General features: G+C 47.6%; 2 protein-coding genes across 14 annotated transcripts in view; one reads left to right on the top strand and one right to left on the bottom strand.

Annotated features, from left to right (window-relative positions):
• GIT2 (GIT ArfGAP 2) overlaps positions 1–17,420 on the top strand; it is a 49,430-nt gene extending 32,010 nt beyond the window's left edge. For 8 of the 13 annotated variants that reach the window (XM_006096520.3, XM_006096516.3, XM_023760436.1 and 5 more), the window contains 6 exons: positions 2,097–2,345; positions 3,953–4,042; positions 9,477–9,559; positions 10,172–10,360; positions 13,621–13,684; positions 14,220–17,420. In XM_006096520.3, coding sequence (XP_006096582.1) covers positions 2,097–2,345; positions 3,953–4,042; positions 9,477–9,559; positions 10,172–10,360; positions 13,621–13,684; positions 14,220–14,432 — 888 coding nt within the window. In that variant the 3' untranslated portion in view covers positions 14,433–17,420. Of the gene's footprint in view, positions 1–776; positions 1,537–2,096; positions 2,346–3,952; positions 4,043–9,476; positions 9,560–10,171; positions 10,361–13,620; positions 13,685–14,219 lie in introns of those variants that run through there. The other 5 variants (XM_006096523.3, XM_006096519.3, XM_023760439.1 and 2 more) reach the window with 3 other exon arrangements.
• Positions 17,421–21,081: 3,661 nt separating this feature from the next.
• Positions 21,082–26,629, bottom strand: part of TCHP (trichoplein keratin filament binding) — a 9,565-nt gene continuing 4,017 nt past the window's right edge. Inside the window, exons 4-10 of the mRNA XM_023760407.1 lie at positions 26,238–26,350; positions 25,973–26,039; positions 24,972–25,144; positions 24,222–24,303; positions 23,008–23,193; positions 22,324–22,467; positions 21,082–21,368 (exon numbers count right to left, since the gene is read on the bottom strand). Coding sequence (XP_023616175.1) covers positions 21,336–21,368; positions 22,324–22,467; positions 23,008–23,193; positions 24,222–24,303; positions 24,972–25,144; positions 25,973–26,039; positions 26,238–26,350 — 798 coding nt within the window. The 3' untranslated portion in view covers positions 21,082–21,335. The remainder of the gene's footprint in view (positions 21,369–22,323; positions 22,468–23,007; positions 23,194–24,221; positions 24,304–24,971; positions 25,145–25,972; positions 26,040–26,237; positions 26,351–26,629) is intronic.

The following is a 26,629-nucleotide window of genomic DNA, read 5'->3' as shown; positions in this document are numbered from 1 at the left end:
AATTCTTGGAAAAGCTTTTGATTTCTGAAACTATTGGATTATCTGTAAATTTTCATTTCCTGTTATACTCCTTCGAAATAAAAAAAAAGTGGTCTAGTTCTCAATAAGATAAGTATCATTCAGATTCATCCAAGACGTCTCTCTAAATATAGAATACTAAAGTTCTTAAAGATTCAGACCAGGAAATGTGCTCATCAAAAACACTTGCAAGCAAAGTCCAGACTGGATGTTTCAGAGACATGAAACATCCTTGTCTTCAACTCCCTAAGAGAAGGCTTTTACATAGACAGACATGTGACCAGACACCACTCCTTCATCGGCAGGCGTGTGTCAGTTAAGCTCCTCACTCTTTGGACCTTGACCATTTCACTTTAGGATATGGGTTCCCTAATACATAGTTTTGACAGGCACCTTAAGGCCTGTCTGTGTCCTGGAATGTAGGGATTTTCCATGGCTGCTTGTCACTTTGCAGCTGTTGTTCCTTCTTTGGAAAGGGAGTTGCAGATATGTTAGATCCTGAAAGCCTTTGTGGTGTAGAAGCAATCCTCAGTGGGTCACTCTTCGAGAAAACGGAGGATGAGGGTATTTCTCTGACAGAGGCCGTACGCCAGGCTTTCATAGAAGTTTGGCACTATTAATATAAAGGATGTGAGATATGTTTATTTAGCAAAGATGTATTGATTTTATTTCAAAGTTAAGTAAAGTTTTTTTAATATATAAATATATAGAGTTGACAAAGTAGCGTGATTTCTATTTGATCTTTCACATTTGAACAGTTGCTTGGAAAAGATGCTAATTAATGAAGAGGAGCAGCCACTATTGGTGCATTTTCACAGATCGGTGCTTTATAAATAAAAATTGAAAGTAACTCCTAACACTGAATGGTTTGCTATCGAAAAAGTAATGATCTTCTGGTGCAGATGCAGTTGCTTGCGGACCTGAGCCTTGGCCCTGGTGGGGAATTTGGTCAGATTTTACAGTCACTGTCAAAGAGTAGACAGCTGAACGCACACCACACCCAGCTTATAAATGTCATGGACGATGAAGGAGCACCAGAGGGGAAGGACATTGCAGACTGGACTCAGTTAATTGTGTTAAAATGCCAGACGCCAAAGAGTAACGTGATTCCTTGCTGATCCCTTAACTCTCATTCATCAGACACCATGAAGCAGCCTGCATGTGAGGAATGGAAAGAGCATTCAGGGTCTCCAAGTGACAGCCTCTAACTAAATGGGGTGGTGCCAGGCAGATTAGAGTGTTTAAAGCTGACACCATCATGGTCGCAATTTTGGGTGACAAAACCAAAGGAGAGAGAGGCCACATATTCCAGCTCTGGCTGAAAGCTGATCAATCACCAAAGGGAAGCGAGCGTGCTACGTGGAGCGTTCGGATGACGATGTTAACAGAACAGGTCTTCAGTTTTCTTTGTAATATGTTAATACAGCAAGCATACCATGATTCGGTTCCCTCTCTTTTTTTAACATATGCTACATTGTTTCAAACATCAAGAATTTTATGTAATAAAAACTTGTTGATTGTAATTTTTCTTGTTGGCTTTCTGGGAGGTAGCTGACCTGATTTTTCATAAGCTGAACTTCACTGTCTTTCTTGCTTTGCACAGCAACTCCAGTAACTTTTGTGCTGCTTCCATGGTGTCCGCTGGCGTTTTTGGCATTGGCAAATTGCTCAGGGCTCGTTTGAAAAGCAAGTTACCTAAGCGGTGTCTTAATGATCTCAAGCTCTTGCTAGCAACAGCCTTAGGAAAATCCAGAGTTCAGCTTGCCTGCAAACATTTCTCAGGTCTGCCATGACCACATTTTAAGTTGTTAGACATTTTGTTTTTAAAAAGTCTAATCTGCAACTTTTCCACATTTAGAAATTAAGCTATTTATCATGCTTCAGTGATGAAGTGAGTTGATTGCGTTTCATTCATTCTAGAAGATAGAGTTCTCATTTATAGTTGCCTTTTACTTTCAACCCAGCTAGCTATTATTGTTTTTATTGTTTAAAGCTAGTAGTTGTATGCATTTATTTGGTGTTTGCTTTTTCTGCTTGCTGTGGAAAAACACAGTCCCACTGCCAAACATTTCTTTCAGCTTCAAACACTCCAGAGTGAAAATTCGAACCTCAGGAAACAGGCCTCAACCAAAATATATCAGGTGCAAACTGGTTCTGAGTACCCAGATACTTCCAACCACTCTTCCTTAAAGCGACGTCCGTCTGCCCGGGGCAGTAGGCCCATGTCCATGTACGAGACGGGATCAGGTCAGAAGCCGTACCTCCCAGTGGGAGAAGCGAACCACCCCGAAGAGAGCAGGACGAGACTGCAGCCGTTCCCTGCGCACGTAAGTACCACCACTGGCGCTTCCACTGTTCCCTCTCTGTGCAGCCTGCCTCCTGCATTCCCTCTTCTGAACCTGTAGATGCCCACGTCTCTGCTTTGCCAAATTGGGCTATGAGAGTTGTGTTCGCTGTATTAACATGTTGACAGATGCTTGTGGGAGCACCACAAGCACACAGGGCCATTGGCCAAAAGTTTTCCAACAAAACCGATATTCTGGTTCTTGCTCAGCTCCCCTCCCCTTTTTCTCCCTATTGGAATTTTATTTTCTTATAACCAATTTTCTTCCCCATTTCCAAAAACAAAAACAAAGTGTTAAGGTTGCCACTAGAAGTAAGCGCCATTTTCTTTGAGGTCGATAAGACAGGTACATGCCCCTTGATGAACTAGAGCCCTTAGAATGCAAGGTGCCTTTTCTGCTCCTCCCAGCTGAGCAGGTGGCATCTGTGGTCTGGACACACACAGCTTCTGGGCTCCACAGTCTGCACGTGTGGTCAGCGTGCCTGCTTCGCTTCTGCATCCCCTGCCGCTCCATTGTGGAGAAAGCAAGGCTTTGTCCTTTCATAAGAATGAGGTGTAAAAACTCTACATTGATTTTACAAGTGTTGTATTCCAAAGATTGTGCTCTGTAAAGGCTGCTAACATCTTATTTTACAATGAGATAATATTGTGTTGTGAGGTGTTAAAATAATATATTTCTTTCAGATTTATTTTAAAAATCTGTTTTGACAAAATGTCACAGATGTTTTGAACTTATGTGATGATTTTTAGAGAATAATATTTATCTTTTTGAATGTCACAGTTGTTATTTTTTTCAGTCAAATTTTGTGAGTTTCCAAAAAATTCTCAGAGAAAATTCAAAGTAAAGAATATGTATGGTCTAGTAAATTAAGCCGTAGTTTAATTTTGTCCAGCTTTAGTGTGGTAAAATTACTGTGTTGTTATATTGTAATTGGGAATATATTACTTCAACTTTTTAAGTTGTTTGGGCTAAACATTCTAAAGCAGTTGAGTTGATACTTTTGGTGTAATGGAATGTCATTGAGCTAAATTTAAAAACTTATTTTTGTATAACTGAAAACAAAATTTAAGAAAAGCAAACTTTGTTAGTTTCCATAGTGTATTTTTTTATTTTAGAAACACTTAGAATGTAAGAATGTCATTATTTCATTATTGCAAAAGTTTTATATCTACTAAAAAATAGATTGATAACATACCAACTTTTAATCATTCATATAGTTTCTCATTTCATATTATCTGTCATAATTAAAAATACTTGTTTAAGGCTATTTATTTTTTAAAAAACTACCGGCAAATTTGACAAATTATGCTAGATATTATCTTTTCCCTTATATAGAAAAAATAGCTTTATAAATTCCGAGTAATTTCTGGAAGGCATTTCACTAAGGGATTAAATCTGTCTGGGCATCTGTCGTCGGCTAGTGTGGCAGTCAGCCGCCTGTCACAGAAATCTCAGCACTGACCTCGCGTATTGAGTAGCGTTTGGACTCTTCCTGGGAAGCCGGGGCTGAGGCCGGGGCTGAGGCCGGGGTAGGTGGTAGGGTTTTGTTGTATGTATTTTCCCGAGTGTGTTTCTTTTTCCCCTTTCAGATCGGGAGGAGTGCGCTTGTGACCTCCTCTTCGTCTCTGCCTTCCTTCCCCTCCACACTTTCCTGGTCCAGGGACGAAAGCACCCGAAGGGTTAAGTACACTCTGAATGGTCGGCTCTCTGGAGGAGGGGCAGCTCCTGGGCGCTGTGTGTTTCTGGCCCTCCTGTCCTGCTGATTGCCCTCTGTCCTGCATGAGGCAGCTCTTAGCAGCACGCATGGACACACGCACACGCCTATGGGAGACGGCCACCCTTTCGTCTAACTCCACATTACTCTGTTTCACGTACTATTTAACCAAGTTCACAATTCCCCCTATAACATTTATTCTGAGCATACTGTCATTTTAAACAATCAGAATATTAGCTGGCTGCTGGTTAAATATTGTAGTAGGGCACATCTGTCAGATTTGTTCAGAGCTTCAGTTATCAGATTAAAACTAGTATATTTGGACTAACTGAAACACCAGGACATCAAGCTTTTTCATTTCTTTTAACCTCTACATACTGTGTCAGCACCATACTTGACAAACCAAGGTTTGCCGTCCCTGGTTTCATGTAAGCATTGCAACACAGCAGAATCGAAGGTCTCGGCAGCTGTTAGTGTGAAGCTGCTCATTTATTCGTTGGTCAAGTCCAACTTTCCTTTTTGTTGTTGTTGTTGTTTTAATCCTCACCCGAGGATATTCTTCCATTGATTTTTAGGGAGAGTAGAAGAGAGAGGGCAAGACAGAGAGGAAACATTAATGTGAGAGAAATACATCCATTGGTTGCCTCCTGCATGAGCCCCAACCAGGGCCTGGGCCAGGGAGGAGCCTGCAACCAAGGTATGTGCCCTTGACCGGAATCGAACCCAGGACCCTTTGGTCCTCAAGCTGATGCTCTATCCACTGAGCCAAACTGGCTAGTGTTCCATTAATTTTTTAAAATTTTTTATTGATTTCAGAGAGGGAGGGAGAGGGAGAGAGAGATAGAAATATCAATGATAAGAGAGAATCATTGATTGGCTGCCTCCTGCACGCCCCCTACTGGGGATTGAGCCTGCAACCCGGGCATGTGCCCTGACCGGAATCAAGCCATGACCTCCTGGTTCATAGCTCGACACAACCACTGAGCCACACTGGCCAGACTCCATTAATGTTTTTAGAAAGAATGGAAGGAAGGGAGGGGAAGGGGAAAAGAGGAAGAGAGAGAGTAATGTCAATGTGAGAGAGACACATGGATTGGTTGCTGCTTGCACGCTCCCCTACCGGGGCTGGGGATAGAACCTGTGACCCTTTGGGGCACGGGCCGATCCTCTAACCACTTAGCCACACGGGCCAGAGCAAGTTCACTTTCTGATATATAACTTGCATTCCCAGTAACAGTACACAATTCAGGCAAACTCCATTTAGAATAGCCAGGTAACAAGTATTTATTAAGTACCTCCTCCATGCATAGCCTTTTTTTTTTTTAATTGATTTCAGAAACAGGAAGTGAGATAGAGAGAGGCGGAGAGAGAGAAATATCAATGCGAAACATCAATCAGTTTCCTCTTGCACATGCCCCGACGAGGGATCAAACCCACCACCTTTTGGTGCATAGGACAATGCTCCAACCAACTGGATCACACCAGCCAGGGTCAGACCCAGCTTTTTGGTTTGTCAGTGAAAGGGTCCTAGGGATTTAGGTGACATCCCGGCTACCAAAGGCACTGTCCATTTAAAAACAGTCTCATGCATGGAGAGCACATGCTGACAAGCTGGGACACGTGGAAAGAGCTCAAGCCTTGAAGACTCGCAGTCAGGTCCCCGCTCGCTCTTTTTTTACACCAGGGGCGTGGCCCTAAGGTGAGAGGAGGAAAGGTAGCTGTGGGTGCGGGACCCCCTTTATAGACACTAGGATTTGCACCTGGCCTTTGTCCATTCCCTGCACATGCGTAGGAATGATGAGTTGTTCTCTTCCACTGCCAGTGCCACATGGCACATCGGGCCCCGTAGGGGTTCTTTTCCACAGCTTTGAAGCAGTCTACTGAAAAGAACTCAAGTCTTCTGAGCAGTTCTAAAAAGGAACTGCAATGTTTTTATTACAATATTTCAGTTAAACTAAGGGGCAGTTAGTAGAAATGAAATATCTCATGAACTTTTACTTGAGTCAAGTAAACTTTTGTCCACTATGAAATTAAAAAACCAAAACTTTTTTTTTCTGGTAGTTTTGAGAATAATTGCAAGGACTGCTTTCTGAAATGGAGTTTTATACAAGATTAACAATTAAGTCATTTAAACTGATAATCCTGAATATTCCTGGAAGCTTTATCATGAGTTTAGGTTCATATGGCATGTCTGTATTTTTAAAAAATTACAAATCTATAGAATAAACTGAACCAGCACCAGCTATACCAGTGGTTCTCAACCTTCCTAATGCCGCGACCCTTTAATACAGTTCCTCATGTTGTGGTGACCCCTAACCATAAAATTATTTTCGTTGCTACTTCATAACTGTAATTTTGCTACTGTTATGAATCATAATGTAAATATCTGATATGCAGGATGTATTTTCATTGTTACAAATTGAACATAATTAAAGCATAGTGATTAATCACAAAAACAATATGTAATTATATATGTGTTTTCCGATGGCGACCCCTGTGAAAGGGTCATTCAACCCCCAAAGGGGTCGCGACCCACAGGTTGAGAACCGCTGAGCTGTACAGTAACTTTCTATTAACAGCTTTGAGAGAGCAGCACTTTTAACTAATGGATCTTACCTCTGCATGTTCACAATAATTTTTCACAAAATTAAATGCTGGCTAACTTGAAATCCTATATATGTTTTTGTCGACAATAATGAAGGACTTAATTTGTAAGTAACTGATTTCCTGCCAAACATTGTTTTCAGTACTGGAGAAACATTTCCTGAGTACTTTTATAGATATATGAGTTATTACTCTTCTAAAATGTTTAAATGAAACTTGGTACTTGTGATCATTGTGAGGGTAGTGCATTTGATTTGTAATTATCAAATTTATATCAAGGAAGGCAAAAACATCCATTATAAAATGGGGGATTTTCTGGGCTTACTTCTATTTTCTAGATTTTTCCACTGGAACAGCTCTGGATGAATTTTCCAGAATAATTATTTAAATGCAAGTCTTTTTATTACATTTACGTGTGTGTGTGTGTGTGTGCGTGTGTGTGTATAAAAACTGAAGGAAAATAAATTTAAAGATTGGTCAAACATTCCCTGTGAATGTAAGATGGGTGTTTGTTTTTGAGATCACCTGTGAAGAGCCCGCTTTCGCTGTTTCCTGCACTGGACACAGGGCCTGCCTTTGTCTTCCATCTAGACTTCCAGTGGCCAGTGACTCACGGCTTGATTCATGAAGCCAGATCAAATGGGCAGCAAGTGAAGCAGAAATGGCTTTCTTGTAGGAGATATAAGCGAAGGGATCTTAAAAGTTATAGTCAATTTACAGAACTTAAACTCTCTAACACTTTCAATCATTTGCCAGATGAATTTGAGTGGCTAAAGTATGAATTTTAGGAGCCAGCACAAGTGTCTTCTATTAAAGTGGCTAGGACCAAATAGAGCATTTGGGGGGAACGCGAAAGACCAGCAGACAGAGAAAGAGAGCCTTTTCCCTGGGAGAGGACAGCGAAGCCATGAGGATAGTAAGCAATATGTGATGTGAACTTAGGAGCCTTCCACCTGGGGGCTGGCTGCCTTGCCTGTCCACATAAGGGCCTTCAGAGGACCAGGCAGCATTACCAGTAAGGAGCAAATAATTACATTTTATGTAGATTTTTCTTAAACTGACTCACTCTAAGGTAGCCACTCTTGGATGAAACTATAGAGTCTCCAGACGTTTAAACAAGACTCTCAGTTTACAGCTGACCCTCAAACAACATGGGGGTTAGGGACACCGACCGCCCCTGCATTCAAAAATCTGATTATAACTCAGGTTGGCCCTTTGCATATGCAGATGTCCAACCACCAGTTGACCCTTGAACAATGTGGGTTTGAACTACGTGGGTCTGAACTCTGTGGGTCAATTGAACTGTTCAGGTCAATTGAAAAAATTTTTGTGTTCCTGGCCGGGTAGCTCAGTTAGAGCATTCTTCCAATAGGCCAAGATTGCGAGTTTGATCCCCGGTCAGGACACGTACAAGAATCAACCAATGAATGCATAGTAAATGGAACAACTAATCAGTGTTTCTCTCTCTTTCTCAAAAAAATCAATCCTGTATTCTTTTTTAAAAATGTGTATTTTTTTTTATTGATTTGAGAGAAAGGAAGGGACAGAGATAGATAGAAACATCTATCTGCTGCCTCCTGCATACCCTCTACTGGGGATCAAGCCAGCAATCCGGGCGCGTGCCTGACCAGGAATTGAACCACTGACTTCTTGGTGCATGAGTCGGCGCTCAACCACTGAGCCACACCAGCCTGCATTCTTTAAGGAACAACTGTATAGCAATTTCTTTCTCTTTTTTTTTTAGCTATTTCTTTAGCCACATTTTATTGCAGCATTAGTACAATTCCTTATGTCACATGTTTTTATTAACTCGGATTAAATTCAAGGTGTAGAGCTGGAAATAGCTTAGATTTGTATTTTTCGAAGTAGTCAGTTTAGGTTTTAAATCAGCTTCCACTGATTTCTATTCTAGATGAAGACATTCTCAAGCATTATGGATGAAATATATACTGAGGGAAACCCATGTTTACTAAATACTTCAAGGGAATGTGGTCCCCTTCAAATTTTGTCACCCTGGAAGGCCCTATACTTAGCTGTGCTGCCATTTGCTCAACACATTTTTACTATTCCTCTTAAATCTGCCACCCATTTTTTAATTTCCACAGTTGCATCAGATCTTTATATTTTGAGGGTTAGGTGTTTTGAGAAACAGATAAAAATGGTTGGAAATCAAGTATACACCAGGTTAATCTATTTTGATTCACAAACATGTGGCAATCAATTAACAATACTAGTTTTCTGGTCTGATAAAACCCCTCTGAGGAGTTCCTGGAGAGCCGTATGTGTTTTGAGCAGTGGTGAGCCTCAGGGCCCAGGCATGGGATATTGGAGGTAGCAGGAGGCCTGGGCTCTAGGTCCTGTTTTTCTGCTGAGTCTGGCCTTGGGTGTGTCATTTTCTCACCTGGTGTTAGACTACTAGTAGGTAATCTGCAGGCAGCTTCCAGTGCTGAAGGTCGATGGGTATCTAAGTGTTGGCATTTTGCTATTCAGTGGGACTTGTCGTATTATAGTTACACTCATATTCCTTAGAGAACTAAGTGTGGGTGTGTTGCTTGTGTGTCTGCATTAGTTTGTACCAAGGATCTGCTTATGGAGTAGCCACTGAGCTAAGAATGGTGCAAAAAAGGAAAAAGTATTTTTGTATCCACTGTTCATCTTTTACTAGATTTTCAATAAAGGGTTGGCTCCGTCCCAAATGAGATCTGGGCCATGCAGGTAATGATTCCTGGAGAAGAGCGGCTCCTAAGGAGTGTCTGATGCTCGGAACTAACGGGGGCCCCTTTTTTCTCTTGTAGGCGTCCAGACTGGAGAAGCAGAACAGCACACCTGAAAGTGACTATGACAACACTCCCAACGACACGGACCCAGATGACATGGGGTACAGCTGCAGAAGGACGTGCCGGGGGTCGGGCTCTGAAACCAGAGGTCTAGCCAGCCGTGGTCAGGAGACGTGGTTCATCACCTGCCCCCCTTTTCTCTACTTCCAGACCCATAAAGTCTTAAAATATTGGGGCATAAGTTCATAGCTCAGCACCTCTTCTCATCACACATTATTGCCACAGGCGGCTTTTTTTTCCTTTACCAGCACATTTTATGTCTCTAAGTCTCTGTAATGTGCTTCAAATCAGTACTTCACTTTAAGTTGCTGTGAGGTTATATTCTGCATTTTTACCCCATGAGACTGGCTCAATCAGGGATGGCTTTATAATGACGCGCCCTCCCCATTCCAGTTATACCCTCCCTTTCCCCATCTTTACCCTTCTTACAAGAGTCTTCATTTCCAGCCCCGTGGTGAATGAAAGAGCCTCCATGTGAGCTGTGGCTGCCTGTTGGTGAAACAGCCTTCCCATGAGTCTCCTGCCAGACAGGATAAAGGGAAACACAAAAGCAGCCTGCTCTTGTGTTCAGCAAATGCACGGCAGTGGCTCCTAGAAGCAGAGAAACAGCTGATAAGCACCTGCTGCATTAGCCTCTTCTGTAATGTCCACAGGTCAAGCAGGAAGGGAAGGCAGAGGAGTATGGTGTGGCAAGGTGATGGCTCAATACCAGATATGGCAGAACCCTCCACGGCCCCAAGCCCCATCCTCCCCAGCACCGAAGACGTCATCCGGAAAACTGAGCAGATCACCAAAAACATCCAGGAACTCCTAAGAGCAGCCCAAGAAAATAAACATGACAGGTAAGGGCTTAAGTCCTGCCTGGGAGAACATGCACCTGCTCCAGAGGTGCTGCTCCGGTTAGAAATGGAGTTTTTTCAATGTCCTGATTTTAAAGGTTTTTGAAAATTTCAGGTTTACATAACCGGTTTAAGAACAAATTTGTAAATTTGGGTTTGTTTTTTTACATGGTATTTTCAGTTTTTCATTCCTCTTATGAAGTACTCTGAAAATAAATGTCTCTAGGAATAGAGTCGCTGTGTCGTTGGGACAGTGATATTCTTAGTTCTAGGCAGAGAAGGGAGGAGCTCCTGAGAACTTGCCCTTGATTCTTCCCGGCACCACTGCTCCCTGTGATCGCCTTAGCTAGCCAGTTTGCCGACGTAAAAGATACCCTGAAAGGCACCTGATTTCTTACGTCTCCCGCGTGTGCCTGTGCTTGTAGTTGTATGTGTAGCAAGGGAAAAGGGTGAATTATATTTTTGGATCAACATGAAAACCCTAACCAGCAAAACGTAAAACTCATATGGATAACATACAACTCAAGATAGATGTGGTTCTCAGTAAATGTGATATTAATGGGTATACTAGTGCAGGAAACGTTATGTCTGATACAGGGGTTGCTGGGGGCATTGCCTTTTCCTTTGAGTGTCTGTGTGACCAGATGGATTGTTGGCCCCTTGAAATTGGCAAGTTAAATAACTCCTTATGCATTGGCATTTTTGCTATTACATGGTGTGTGGTTCTAACTGCTCACAAAGTTAAAAGTGAGGATTTCCCATTTGAAGGCATTTTGAAATAATATAAACCATTTTCTTGAGAGGTGATGGTTTCATTAAAATGTAAGCAGTCGTTTTTTTCTGAATAAGTTTTCCCCCCAATTACAGTTGACATCCAGTAATATTTTATTTTTATTTATTTATTTATTTATTTTTTAAAATATATTTTATTGATTTTTTACAAAGAGGAAGGGAGAGAGATAGAGAGTTAGAAACATCGATGACAGAGAAACATCGATCAGCTGCCTCCTGCACATCTCCTACTGGGGATGTGCCTGCAACCCAGGTACATGCCCTTGACCGGGATCGAACCCGGGACCTTTCAGTCCGCAGGCCGACGCTCTATCCACTGAGCCAAACCGGTTTCGGCAATATTTTATATTAGTTTCCGGTGTGTAGCTTAGTGGTTAGACATGTATATAATTTATGAAGTAATCCCCCACCTGGCACCATACATAGTTATTAAAATGTAGGCAGTCTTTATTAAAATGGTTTCGATACTAGATTTCTTACAAAGATGAAGTGCAGAGGTTGCTGATGACAATTTTTAAGCAGAAGCCAACTTTATGAGCTAAAAAATGGGGGAAGAATGTTTCTTGAAGGTGTTAAGTACTAGGATGGATGCTGAAGGACATTTGGCTTTGTGTCTTAGGAGGACAATTTTAAAACATAACCATGTGGGTTCTTGTGTAAGGCCAGACCTTTGTATTCACACCATATTTCCTAACATGCGAAACAGGCTCCTAAAGCACTTTCCCCATGTCCATCTCCCTCCTGGGCACTGTGGGTCATTTCTAGAAGCAATACCAGGCCTGGGGGCAGTGTGGTACCTAAGAGCTATCACGTAGCACCACGTTCAGTTTCTCTGTCTCTGCACCTTTTAACATGTACTAAGGGCAGAAATATAACATTTTTAAGGTGCAGGAAACTAGCCCCTATGTTGCTTGTTGTAATGCCAATAGTAAGAACCCTAAATGAAACCAAAGTCTCAAATATTCCAATTCTCATCACCTAAGAAGTCAGAATCACCAGTCATCAGTGAAAAGAGGCTTGCTATTAAAGTGTGAATTCATGGCCTCGTGCCAGGAGAGGCCTGTAGTGTGGCGGTGAGGGTCCTGGGCTTGGAGGCTGGAAGGCCAGGGTTGAGTTCTGCGCTCTCACCAGCTGCGGGACCTTGGACAAGTTCTCTGCCTCTCCAGGACTCAGTTTCCTAATATGAAAAATGGGTGTGATAGCAGTGCAGCCTCACAGGGCTGTTGGGAGGATTACATGAGTCTTTGCAAGGCACTGAGCATGGAGCCTGGCGCGCAGTCAGCCTGAACGACAGTATGAGGATGGGCAGATTTAATGCACTTTGTTGTCTGTGAGCTTGTCCAGAAGCAAAGTGCTGGCTGTGCTCATAGCTTTGTTTTTTGTTTTTTGTTTTTGTTAATCCTCATCTGAGGATATTTTTCCATTGATTTTTAGGGAGAGTGGAAGAGAGAGGGAAAGACAGAGAGAAACATCAATGTGAGAGAAACACATCAATTGGTTGCCTCCTGCATGAGCCCTGACCAGGGTCTGGGTTGGGGAAGAGCCTGCAACTGAGGTATGTGCCCTTGACCGGAATCGAACCCAGGACCCTTTGGTCCACAGGCTGACGCTCTATCCGCTGAGCCAAATCGGTTAGGGCCGTAGCATTTTATTACAAAGTCCTGGTAACTTTATGAGGAGTGGATAAGTGATTGAGCAAGAAGATGACGCTGCTATCAGTGCTTCCTCTTTGTCCAAAGTAAAGCTTTAGACATCCCAACAATTCAGATGCATTGAATTGAAGGAATTTAGAAATGTCTGTAGGTTTTTGCTTTTTAAAAATATATTTATATTAATTTCAAAGAGGAAGGGAGAGGGAGAGAGAAATAGAAACATCAGTGATGAGAGAGAATCATTGATCGGCTACCTCCTGCACAGCCCCTACTGGGGAATGAGCCCACAACCCAGTATGTGCCCTGACCGGGAATTGAACCATGACCTCCTGGTTCATAGGTCGACGCTCAACAACTGAGCCAAGTCAGCTGAGCTGTCTGTTAGTTTTTAAGTGTTGAGGTGTAGGCTCCAATTCTAAGGTATTTTTTTTTAGTACTTTATTTTTAACTTCTGTGGCCTTTTGCATGGAAATCCTTACTTTGCTTTCAAGAAATTGGGACGATGAGAAGTAAATGTCAGCTTGAGGGGGTGTGAATATCTTTGCAGACTGTTTTGTGGCCCCACCTGGCCAGTAGTGTAATGTTGCCTATGCTTCAGACCTGGAGACTGTTTTGTCAGATGGAATGAACTTTCAAGAAAGGAGAGGGGGACCCTGATCTGTAACCAGGTGCCTCCTGTTGGTGTGGGATCCGCAGTGGCTAGCCTCGGCCTCAGCCCCTTCATTAAGGGAATGTACATGGAACCTGTGCTAGCCCCTGAGCGTTTCTGCCTCTGAATTATTTTACTGTCTTTGAATAACCTTTTCAATGTTCTTGCAGTTATACTCCCTGCTCAGAGAGGATACACCTGGCTGTTACAGAAATGGCAGCATTATTTCCCAAAGTAAGTCACTTCCTACTTACTTGGTTCAGATCCTTTTAAAAAAACTGCAAGAAATTTCTTCATTACCTTGATAGCACATTATTCTTTTTGTGGCACAAAGAGTGCTTACATCTATAAACAGTCAGATACAGTATTGAAATATATTTGTTCTACATGAATACTGGTTTTAATAAGACAAGAATGTCTGAACCCAGTGCTAAAAAGCAAAGCATTAATAGAATAAAAACAAAGCATTAATAGAATAAAATTAATAAAATAAAATGTGGAATATTTCACCCAAGTGGAATAATAATACCTCAGAACAGCACATCCTACTAAAATGATACTGCACGCACTTTGACCTGAGTTAGAGCACTTGGGCATCTCACAGCCACCAGGGGTGGCAAAGCTTGCAGCGCTCTGAGCCCCCGTGAAAGGTGCCTGACAAAACTGCTCTCACTGGGGAGCAGCTGAAGTTGTTCTCAGAGGAATGTTTGTTCCCCCTCTCGGATGTCCTCCCTGCACTTCATGGCCAACGGCTGTGTTTTCTGTTTAGAAACCCAAGTCTGACATGGTGAGGACTTCCCTTCGCTTACTGACATCCAGTGCCTACCGACTGCAGTCAGAATGCAAGAAGACCCTTCCCGGGGACTGCAGCCCGCCCACGGACATCCAGCTGGTCACACAGCAGGTCATCCAGTGTGCGTACGACATCGCCAAGGCCGCCAAACAGCTGGTCACCATCACCACCAAAGAGAACAACAACTGAGCAGCGGAGCTGGCCCCTGTTTCCTGGGCTTTTCACAGTCCCGTTACAAATGTAGATGTGGAACTCCCGATTTTTACCAGAAACAAACATTTAATGAAAGCTTAAAACTTTTTTGAAAAAGACTCAGTATTATTTTTGCATGTTTTCTAACAAATTTTCAATTATTAATTTAACCCACTTGCCTTACTTTGTGACTGTTTGCCAGTTTTTCTGATGTTCTGTTGTGCTGTCAGTGACTGTTGAGCTCATGATCATGGACATCCAAAAGCATAGCTTCATTGTTGCAAGTTCGTTACCATTTATCCAGCCCTTAAAACTCCCTGCCTCTGGTTAAAACTCTAAGTGGGATGTTTTAGTAAAACATTTTCTTGAGAGAGTTGGGTAAAAAAAAAAAAAAAATCAACATTATCTGTTCCTTACCAAGCACTGTGCAATAAGTGAATTTTCTAACCTGTTGCAAATATCTCTTAAGTTTGGAGTATCTCCAAGCATGTATGAGGAGGACTTTGCCACTTTCTAAAAATAGTATAACGATCTCTCTTGGAAGGAAACAATGAATTGCTCCATTTCTTCGCACTGTGCTATCATGAGATGTTCTTTAATTTCTCTATCTTGATCTTCTCTCCATTTTACTATCATCCTGAAGTCCCCGTGGCATCAGATAAGCACTCATCCTCCACGTCGTGTGTCACTTGGCCACGTCCTGGTAGGGGCACCGCCGTGTTAGCACACGTGGTCTGCTCTGCCTTATCACAGGAAACCAGACTTCCCTTCCTGCGGACAGCGGGAGGAGCAGCGCCCCAGGCCATAGCTCCTCTGCACCCCCTCCCGTCAGTGCCGTGAACACGGGAAGAGAAACCCTCTGCGCCCGGACCTTGTATGGCACCTCTCTCGTCTGAAACTCGGTCACTCCTTTGACCACGTAAAGCCTTCTCGCGACCTGCTTCGCATAGCTCGTCCCCTTTAAGGACTTCTTGTGAGGTAAGATGTATGCAGTCATCTCGGTTTATTTCTTTTTCACTATCGCGCTGGTTTTTAAAAACTGGACATCAGCTTTCAAGAATTCCTTAGAGAGTGTTCTGCTGACTAGCAGCTGCCCCAAAGCTATGGAAGAGCACAAGTGTGAGCTCTGGGACACACTGAGGTGTTTCCTCAGTAGCTGGAGAGACCTTTCTTGTTCTGAATGCCGAGCACATTCCTGTACCTGCTGACTGCAGCCGCTTGGTGTGGGGCCTCAGACCTGACCTAGACCAGAGGCCAGGCCGTGGTGAGGAAGAGGAATGGGGTGAGCCAGGTGCGGAGCGGGGCAGGGGCATCAGGGGGGCCAGGGCACACCCAGTGGCACAGTAGCCCCCAGCTCCACCCGGGCTGCCAGGTGGAAAAGTGGATCTGGGGTTGCCAGAGCATTTATTTCTCAAGAGACTCCAGGAATCTGGCTGTTTTTGTGCCATCTCTCTGTTTATAAATGCTGGCGACTACTGCAGACATTTTCACAGCACACATGGGTGAGCTGTGGTCTCGAGGCCGCCGCGCACAGCCTCTGCCCTGGGACCCTGCAAACTGGTGCGAGTCGGGCTTCCCTAGTCCCACCTGGGTTAGCCTCTGAGCCGTGCCCGTATGTGGCCACCCTCCCCTTGCTTTACCCATATATTCTGTCCCATAGTGCTCCTTCACACGTGTGAAGAAGTCACAGTTATCTAAGTTGCCTAAGTACATGCTGAGCAAGCCTGCACTGTCACAGAACTGTTTGATTCACAATCACCTTCATAGCTTGACCGTAAACTGTCATGAAAGGAGCACCTTGAGGGTGTTTGCTTGACTGAGTCACTGTGTGGACGCTTCTGCCGGCTTCACGTCACTGAGTAGCTTGGGGAAAGGGTCCAATCTCCAGAAGACTCGTCCACTTGCTGATGCGCACACCCTAAGTGCCACCCTAAGTGCCGTCGATGCTGAGGGATGCTCCTACCTGCAGCTCCAGCCCCGTCGGAAAGCCGCCTCTGCATGCTGCACACTCAGTGTCCCTCTTCTTTCCTGCCAACACCCGCCCTCCTCCTGGGCGCATTGGGTCCTCAGGAAAGGCCCAGCACGCTCTTGAGTTGGTGGCCGTGGCCCCCGGAGGACAGGTTTCTGAATAATGAGTCGTCTGCGATGGGCAGCGGTCTTTCCTCGGACACGAGGACCTGCGATGAAGGGCGTTGCTTCTGCCCTAGAGGAAGTCCCGGAACTCGGAGCCCAGCGTTTTCGGTTGTAAGAATACCGCAGGGTTTGCTGTCGACCACAGCGCCAGAACTCCAGGAAGGAGTTCCAGGTGGCGAGACGCACGGTGCTAGGAGGGCCGCCAGCTTCCTTCTCAGCCTCAGCCTCAGCGAGGCCTGCGTTGCAGGCTCTCTGTCCTAGGGCAGACCGCCCCGTGTCTGCATGACGCTCACCACTTTTTGCACATGGGTCCCACAGCCTTGCACTAATGTCTGTGTCCTAATGTCATGTTTTCCCTGTTCTCAACCCCCTCCCCCAGAGCCGGTAGGTCAGAGGTGCCCTTTACACAACGGGCACTTGCTGAGGCGGCTCCACCCCCAGCTCCGGGAACTGAAGGCACCTCTGCCTCAATGCAAATGGTTCTTATTTGCCAAAGAGCAGTCGGGCAAATGCACACTCGGGAGCTGTCCGGGGCCTGGGGCCCTCTAGGCTGGGAGCCAGGAGCAAGGCAGCCTGGTGGTCCCCACAGCAGCTGCGCGCTCCCAGACATAGCATTTTCCTTCTCGTCCTGGTTGAAGGTCGCCCTTGTTTTTACGAAAGAAAAATGCTGCATAGGAATACTGAAATGCCTTTTATGGAAATGTGTTTTATCCATGTCACCCCTTCTGCACTTACTTTTCATTTGTATTGTACATTCTATTCCTGTAATTATTGTACAACCCTTTAAGCGTTGTAAAATTGTTTTGGAATTTGTGCCTGCTAGTTATGCAATAAACAGGCTCTATATCTGTCTCTGTGGTGATTGTATGTCTCCCATCCATTAGTTGATGCTTCAGATACCCCCCCGCCCCCCCCATGAGACAGCACTGAAGATGCTTCGCCCGGGCGCTCAGTGTACAGGACTGAGGCCCTTTTCCTCCTCTGCACTGAGCAGCGAGCTTTGTTAGGGAAACCCACATCGGGGCATCAGTTCCAGGTACCTTCTCACAATGTGCTCTCTCCCTAAGTTTGACTTTTAAATTCAGTGAGAGTTGGCCGCGCACAGGCGCCCTCACCTCCTCTTCCCAGGTGAGCTGGTCATGGGGCTCGTTTAGTCTAAGGCAGTGGTCGGCAAACTCATTAGTCAACAGAGCCCAATATCAACACTACAACGATTGAAATTCCTTTTGAGAGCCAAATTTTTTAAACTTAAACTATATAGGTAGGTACATGGTTATTAACTTGATTAGGGTACTCCTAAGGCTTAGGAAGAGCCACACTCAAGGGGCCAAAGAGCCGCATGTGGCTCTCGAGCCGCAGTTTGCTGACCACAGGGACTCTAAGGCCTTCGGTCTAACTTTCAGAGCAAGGCCCCCTGTGCAGGCTCACCCGGGGAACTGAATAGTCACACCGGGTTCATCGGGGCCACCCTCCGTCCCCAGCAGTCGTCCTCTGGAGAGGCGACTTGGGCTCTTCTCCCAGATGGAAGGGGTGCGGCGGGACCTGTCACCACAGGCGCCTTTCTGAGCGAGACGTGCAGGGAAGATGGAGTCCTCAGTGATCCAGCTTGTCTGAGGTCCCGAGCCAGCTGGTCAGGCCATCAGCGCCCACCCAGAAGCACCTCCGAGGGCAGGGCTTCCCAAACGAGCCGGCCCTGCCCCGGGAGGGCTCGCTGAAACCCTCCAGCATCTCGGACCCAGCAGCTGTGGGGAGGGCCGGGGGCTGCTGCTGCGGGTCCTGACCGCTCAGAAGCGCTGCTGTCCACCCTTCTCAGGGCCCTCCCCACCGGCAGCTCTGCGTTTCTGCTTTTAAGTAGGTTTTTACAATAATTCTAATGACAACATTTATCAACTACTTCCTCTGCGCCAGGCACTGTGCTGGGTTCTTTTTTTTTTTTTTTTTTTTTTTTTTTTTTTTTTTTAATATATTTTATTGATATTTTACAGAGAGGAAGGGAGAGAGATAGAGAGTTAGAAACATCGATGAGAGAGAAACATCGATCAGCCGCCTCCTGCACATCTCCCACTGGGGATGTGCCCGCAACCCAGGTATATGCCCTCAACCGGAATCGAACCCGGGACCTTTCAGTCCGCAGGCCGACGCTCTATCCACTGAGCCAAACCGGTCTCGGCTGTGCTGGGTTCTTGATGTGGATTAGCTCTAGTCCTCACCACAACCCTGTGGGCAGCAGTGCCGCTGAGGAAACTTACAGTCCAGGTGCCGTCCCAGTGGGAAGAGGGGAGCATGTGGGTTACTGTGAGTCGTTTGTCTTGATTGGCCCCGGTGGGCTTCACGACCCCAGGGGAGTCTGTGACGAGGAGGCTCGGAGAACGTGGCCCCGTGGGGAGGGAGGTGTCTCTAGGTCCGAAGGGCAGTGGGTGACGTGAACACAGGGCTTCACTGGATACATGGGGCAGTCTGCCTGTGGCCCTGGAGTGGAGGCTGCCATCCTTGAGCCCTGGGCACTGGGACCCCTACAGCGTTTGTTGAGTGACTAACTGGGCGGACTGTCCTCTGGCTCCCAAGCACCTTGAGCAGCGCTTTCCCATCCATGGGGCTGCGCAGGGGTGACCTCACCGCAGGGACAGTTCAGTGACCAACTGAGGATGACCCGCTGCCCAGCAGGCTGGCGTGCAAGGCTCTCCAGGAGCCCGTCCCTGTGGCCCAGACACCAGGCTGGAAGACTGGTCCCCACCTCGACCAGCCAGCCACCAAGCCAGATGCCAGGCCCCATGAGGTGTGTCAGACTCCGGCAAAAGCCAAAGTCACTCTGCAAAAATGCCCAAAGAAACCCATTTGTGTCGTCAACCCAGAGGAGCAAGGCCTGTGTCACTGGTAAGCCAGATGCTCAGTTCCTCAGGAACTAGGTCAGCGGCAGGTGTGGCAGTGCACCCGGCAGGGGTGACCTCACACATGGGGAGTCCCCACAGCATCCTCTACCCTAAATGTTTCCACATAGAAACAGAGACTATATAACGCTTTAAGTTTTATGAAAAATACCTAAAAACCCAGATCCTGAAAAAATATTCATTATAGCCATAAAATATTCATTATATCCACAATAAGTAGAAAAAGGTGCTTAAGAACAAAATCAATATGCATACACAAAATATATACCAGATAAAGAGTGTAAGAAATAGTAAGACAGTGGAAGCTCTAAATTTGGAAACATATTTTTTAATAAATTTTTATTGATTTCAGAGAGGAAGAGGGATAGAAACATCAATGATGAGAGAATCATTGGCTGCCTCTTGCATGCCCCCTACTGGGGATCAAGCCCGCAATCCGGGCATGTGCCCTTGACTGGAATCGAACACAGGACTACCCATATCAGTTCTGTACTAGAGCTCAGACAATATGACTGCTAATTCCCTGTGGAGAAGAGGCTCCGATGGGAATGAGAGGGGAGGCAACACCAATTTACCAGAAAAATGAGCATAACCTAGAATAAGTGAACAGTCCTAGAGAATATTCTGTCCAAACCTGCAGAGGTGGATGAAATAAGTAAAAATCTATCATTCTACACAACCACTTTGCAGCAATTAATAAAGCAACAGTAACAGCCTGGAAGCGATGCCGTCAAACCAACTTTATTTCACAATGAATGGACATCTGAAATGGGAATAAGTGAGAGCCCGCATGGAAAGTGGGGTCAGGGGATCATATCCAAAGAAACTCAAGACAAAATGAAAAACAGATTAAGGATGTCGTTTGCAGCTTCATTTGTTTTTGTAGCACAATGCGAGTGAAAGGCAATGCAGCCCTTCCACTCAGGATTTTTAAATAAACTCTGGTTTTAATAACATGGAACAGTCATTAGCTATAATTTACTGATAGGGATTCTTGAACACAATATAATGAAAACTAAACTTGACCGAAAGATACGAAAAAAATGCAAGTCATAAAAATGTGCTGCCAGGAACTTCTTGCAGCTATTTGTGGAGATTCATCTAGAACTATGTCACACTGATGTCACGGGGAAGAAAAGTCTGTGGTTGAGTCTGATCTCATTTCCTCAGGTCAATGCCTCCCCTTCCTCTGGCACATAAACCCCAGGAGGCTGTACGTGGCCGAGACCTTCCTAAGACACCAAAGGTCCAGTGTCACATCACAAGGCGAGCCATGCAAGCGACCTTGAGGCTCAGTGACACAGATCACTCCCCTCCCACCACACACAGCGCGCATTGGAAATTCCACCAAAATGCTTCCCAAAGACTCTTCTCGCCCCCGTTCCGGAAAGCACCCCTGGACCACACCAGACGGTCTCAGGGTTCACAGTTCTCTTCAGAAAACCAGACGGGACCCTTCTAGGACCACTACACTAATACCCCACACGCTTGTCTTCAATAGAACACATTTAAACTGCAATTTAAACATGGAGCCTTCCCTCAGATCTCTGGCTGGGGGCGTCATTGGAGGCTGACAATTAAGGGCGAGACAGCAGAACCTGGATCCTGCCGTGGACACAACTTGGAACTTAGAGCCTTAGATTCCTCATGAACAGCACGGTCCGTGTGTGATCCTAGCCCCTTTCTTAACTCGGAAAGGAGGGAAGGCCTCCTGCCGGTGTTAGTCTGTCCAGCCCTTGATCCACTTAACCTGGACCTGCACAGGCTCGCTGAGCTATTGCCAGTGACCCCAACACTAGAACAGGACGTTGTCGCACCGTCTGCTGCTGCATATCAACAGCCTTCGCACCTCAGCTCTGTGCTTCCAGTGGCAAGGAAGTCAGTTCCAAGCAATTCTGGGATGCCCATAAGGCTGAAAACAGAAAGAAAACCTGAAATTAGATCAGCATTCTCTGAAGCAATGGGAATTAATCCACTTTAGGTAAAAGCTAGAAGCACAGTATAAACAGCTGTTGTCACTTACAGCCAAAGCAGCACTGACCCCACGCCACAGACGAGGCACTGGCTGGCTCGTTTTAAAGTACCAGCCCTGAGTACATTTTCAGGTGTGCTCTGTGACACCCTGGCCCTGAGACTCTCACTGGCCCACGGTCACGAAGTTTAAAACGCTGTCCCCTGCACCTCAAGAGCCCAGCCGGTCAGGACATTAACGTTCTGTAGCAGGTGCAGTACCTGCTGATGGTTTCATCGGCTTCCAAGGAGCCGGCCTGCCTTGCAGCACTCAGAGCGCCTGGGTCCCTGATAAAGGAGGGGCAGCGGCGACGGCCTGCTGGCCTCAGCGAGCTCCCTCAGAGCAGGGGTCACTGATGTACTGGAGTGGCAGGGAAAGGGGGAGGGGAGGAGGGGAGGACTAACGAGGGGGAGGGGTCACTCAGTCCTGGAGTGGCAGGGAAAGGGGGAGGGGAGGGGAGGACCGACGAGGAGGAGGGGTTCTGACGTCTGGGTAGTTAGGGCCCAGAACCACGGCCTTCTCCTCTCACCAGCTGTGGCCAACACTCTCCCAAGATTGCTATTTGTCCCCAAACAGGGTCCCAGGACACAGCTTAGCAGTCGGGACCTCCCTCCTTGGGCTGCAGTGAGGAGCCAAAGCAAAATCACCTCCAGGGCTGTCTGAGGCCCCACCAAAGACCAAAACAGACCCCGTCAAGGTGACCTACCGTAGCGAAAAGGAAACATACAAGAGGAGAGCAAGGAAGTCTCCCAGCTGCTGGGAAGCAGAGCCGGGCACAGCGTGTGCACAGGCCTGGAGAGCAGGGGCCAGGCCGAGGGGCTTGGCAGTGGTGGCCCGTCCCCTGCAGGCTCCCTACCTTGGGCCGGTATCCCTGCTTGGCCATCATCTTTGCCTCCTGCTGCAGCAGGGCATTGGTGAGCTGCTCTGCCTGCCTCGCCTCCTCCTCTTCCTCTGCCTCCTGCTGGTCTGCTTCCCAGGCCTGCAGCTGGCGCTCTGCCACCTGGACACAGAGAGTAAGTCACCGGAGACCAGGCCCGCGGGGCAGAGCCCTGCCTCCGATCAGGAGGGAAGCTGTGGACCTACCCCCGCTGGAGAGTCAGAGCAGGTAAGAGGGAGGGACGTGCTGACAGCGGGCAGGGCATGTGGTGCGGAAGCGTCATGTGCATGGTAGTGCGCGCCTTGTAGGAAGCTCTGGACGCGGCCACGTCCTCTTTGGGAGATTATTGTTACCTATTAGGTACTGAACTGAATGGAGGCTTGTGGCCCAGTGAGCAACGTGTTTGCAGATGGGACAGGAATGAGACGGGGGCAGGAATGACAGACTCGCTCCACAGGCGGGGAACCTAGTGGAGTGTGAGCTGCAGTCAGCAGGAGAGACATGAATGTGGGCTTCTTAGGGGAGTGCCGGGCGGCGGGAATCAGCCAAGGGCCTGAATCCTGTGCCACCACCATGCAGGGTCCACCAAGCAGGGCCACGCAGGCCCTGTGGCCGCAGCGCTCATCCCCTCGCTGAGGCTGCTCCCGCCCGTGAGGGGCCCACCTGGGCTTCCAGCTCCTGTTTCCTGGCTGATTTCAGTTCCTCACTCTCCTCTTTCTCTCGACGAGCTGACTCTCTTGCCTCCTCCAGGTTCTGAATAAGTTGCTCCCTATGTCTTAGGGATTCCTCTTGCGCCCGTCGGTTTTGTTCAATCTTTTCTTGTATTTGTTGTTGTCTCCCTGTCAGGACCTGGCCTCCGCAGAAAGGAAAGGGAGGTTTTGGGTTGCCTCTTAGCAGACACCTGTTCTGGCAAGCTGTGGGCAGCTGGCTGCACCTGTGCCGAGACCCAGCCTGAGCCTAAACTTGCCAGACGGAGCCAAGCCCAGACGAGAGAACCGATCCAAGTTTCCCCTTTAAACTACTTTAAGGTAACTCCACACAGGGAAATGAAGACTTTCCCCCAAAAGATTTCCTTTTAGCTGCTGTGTGTCTTATACACATTATTTAAATGCTGGCAAATAAAACACACTCTTTAGTCCACTTTTGGTTACGCACCCACAAAAAACAATGCTAGGTACGGACAAGCGTCACACACGAAGATGTTTACTGCAGTGTTTCCAATAATGGCTCAAAATTAGACAGAGAATGGAAACTCACCAAAGGGGACGGAAAAACAAACCACGGTATGCCCACGTGGTGATATACTATGCAGCCATCAAAATGATATTTACAGCCCTAGCCGGTGTGGCTCAGTGGATAGAGCATCAACCTGCAGACTGAAGGGTCCCGGGTTGGATTCTGGTCAAGGGCACATGCCTGGGTTGCGGGCTTGATCCCCAATACGGGGTGTGCAGGAGGCAGCCAATCAATGATTCTCTCTCATCATTGATGTTTCTATCTCTCTCTCCTTCCCTCCCTCTTCCTTCCTATCTGAAACCAATAAAAAAATATGTTAAAAAAACAATTAAAATTGAAAAATGGTATTCACAAAAAAGATGTAATAGCATGTAAGAATGCTTGAAATCAGATCACACAGCATAAGAAGAGACATGTAGGTAAACATGTTGTGTAGAGACGGAGTGTGGAAGGAAGCAGGGACAGTGGCGATGTAGACGGCAGGGGTCTGGGTGATTTTCTGTACTGAAGTATTTCTAACAAGCGTTTATTACATTCTTTAATGGCCAGAGAGGACTCTGTCCCCAAAATATCTGGCAGGCTCAGTCCCTAATTCCCACACCAGCCCGGCACCGCCAGCCACACCCTCACAGCGGGATTACCTCGGCCATCAGCCTGTCCCGTGCGCTCCTCTCGCGGGCCCACTCGGCCTCTCTCTTTTCCCACATCTCCTTGGCTTCCTCCCTGGGGAGACACAAGACGATGGCAGGCGGACAAGCAGGGCTCCGAGGCCCGGGCGGCACGTCTGTGGGCCGGCCTCAAATAAACCTCTCCTCACGCACTGTAACAGTGAAGGACGTTCACACAGTGTCCCTACCAGCAAGACCTTGAAGTGACCTTTGTTTAATGCTCCACCTCTTTCTAAAAGGCACTCTGACGACTTGCACCTGGGCCGCTTCAACACTGAAGCGCATGAAGCTGCCGGTGCCTGAGCTGTGGCCGCGCTCCTGGGGTCCCGGCCGGCTCGCCCTGGGGCCTGGTGCAAACGACTGGGCTGGGCCTCTGGCACACACACGCTCAAGAAATGCTGCCTGTTGTTTGTTTCAATCTACTGGGCTCACGTTTAGGACCCAGACCCATTTGTACGGCCCCAGCAGGCACGCACCATCTCCAGCATGAGGACCATTTCCTTTCAAATTCTAAGACTTCAGATGAACAGGTCCTTACTTTAAACCCTGAGGATCTTCATCGTGACCTAAAGGAAACACCCTCACAAGCCAGGTCCTAACAAAGACGCTCCTCATGAGCGACAGACAGTACCCAGGACGGGCGTTTCAGGAACAGACCCCCGTGGAGACCTGCTGGGACCCCAGGGACAGAGAGGCGGGGTGCGCGCCCACAGCTGCCCTCACCTCAGCAGCATCTGCAGCTCTGCCTCCTGCTCCCGCTCCCGCTGCAGCTGCTCCTCCAGGACCTGCTGCATCCACGCCACATCCGCCCGGGCCTGCTCCCGCCGCGCCGAGTGCTCCCGCTGGGCCTCCTCCTCCTCCTCCAGGAGGGCCTGCAGGATGCGCTTGTCCGCCTCCTGGAGGGAGGAGGGGAAGGGAGGAGGAAGCACTGCCGCCTGGTGCTCTCCACGTGGAGGCGGGAGAGGTTGGGATGGTTGAAACGACACCGCAGAGGCCCGGGAGCTGTTCTCTGCCTCAAGGGAGAGCCCGCTGCCGCCACCCGCAGGTCCCTGCCCTCAGACACATCTGCTAGCTCAGCCTTTGCGGACACAGTTTGACAGCAATCCCACTTCTAAGAACACAGACTCCAGACGCACACATGCCGAGGTTTATGCACAAGAGCCCACTGCCGCCGCCACGTAAGAGGGAAAAGCCGGAAACAACGCAAACACCCCGGGTAGGGCCAGCTGTTAGGTACATCCACACGGCGGACGGGTGTGAAGGAACGAGGAATCCGGGGGCCTGGAGCCGGGAAAGCCGCCTCGGGGGGGAAGCCGGAGGGCACTGCCCCGGAGGGCGCTGCCAGGGAGGAGGAGGACACGCAGGCAGGGTGGGGACACGCAGGCAGGGTGGGAGCTCATGCCCGTCCCTCGCAGGGAGACAGGACACTGAGCAGCTAGGAAACAGAACAAGCTCAACCTAAGTAGACGGATCCCAAAGTGGGAGCGTTACCCTCAGGTAAACAGCCGAGGAGCGCGGTTTCAGGTGCGTTTTTTAGAAACCACCACCTCCCTACTGTGCTGGTGTGTAAATATACCCACAGGGCACATGCCAAGCAGAGCCCGCTGGGGAGGGCGGAGACGGCAGGGCTGGGCCGGGGTCTCACTCTGCGTTTTACTTCTCACTGAGCAATGGAAACATGGCTCTCAGAGGTGAGAGGACGCCAGGCTGTCTTCCAGACTCACCAGTTCCTCTTGGATCTGCTGTGCGCGTCTGTTGAGTTGCACGTTATACTGATGTCTCAAAAAACGTCTAAAAAGGAAGAAAATATTGGTTCCCTTCATCAGTGTCTTATCAAGAATTAGACAGAAGTTAGACAGCTACTCACTACCGGGTGCACCCTTCCTGTTTCAGGGACACCAAGAGAGAAAGAGAGAGAGAGAGAGAGAGAGAGAGAGAGAGAGAGAGAGAGAGAGGGGCAGGCTCTGAGGGCGGAGCCCCTCCACGCACCCCAGCTCCGCCTTCTGCCGGAGGGCTGCCATCTGCTTCCTCTCTTCCGCCAGCCGCTCCAGCTCCCACCGCTGCTTCAGCAGGTTCTCCCGCTCCTTCTTCAGTTTGGTGGCCTGTGGTTATAACGACAGCAACCCCAGGAAGGTCAGGAGACTCAGCTCCCTTTCACTCTCATCTCCGTTCCCAGCAGACTGGGCAACAGGGCTGGCCTGCCGCCTGGCGATCAGGCCCCTCCCACCGCTGAGCCTTGCGGCAGCTTTAGCTCACTCACTCACCCAACTCAGATGGGCCATTTCTTACAAGAGCCGTTGCCAACTCTGTGGACAAGGAGCCCCTGCTCTGTGCTCCCGGGACCCTGTACTGCCCACGCCTCACTGTGGCTCACCATCTGC

Source organism: Myotis lucifugus, unplaced genomic scaffold (genome assembly GCF_000147115.1).
Source record: "Myotis lucifugus unplaced genomic scaffold, Myoluc2.0 scaffold_181, whole genome shotgun sequence".
Lineage (NCBI taxonomy): Eukaryota > Metazoa > Chordata > Mammalia > Chiroptera > Vespertilionidae > Myotis > Myotis lucifugus.
Note: the sequence above shows the minus strand (reverse complement) of the source record. Positions and strands in the feature narration are given on the sequence as shown.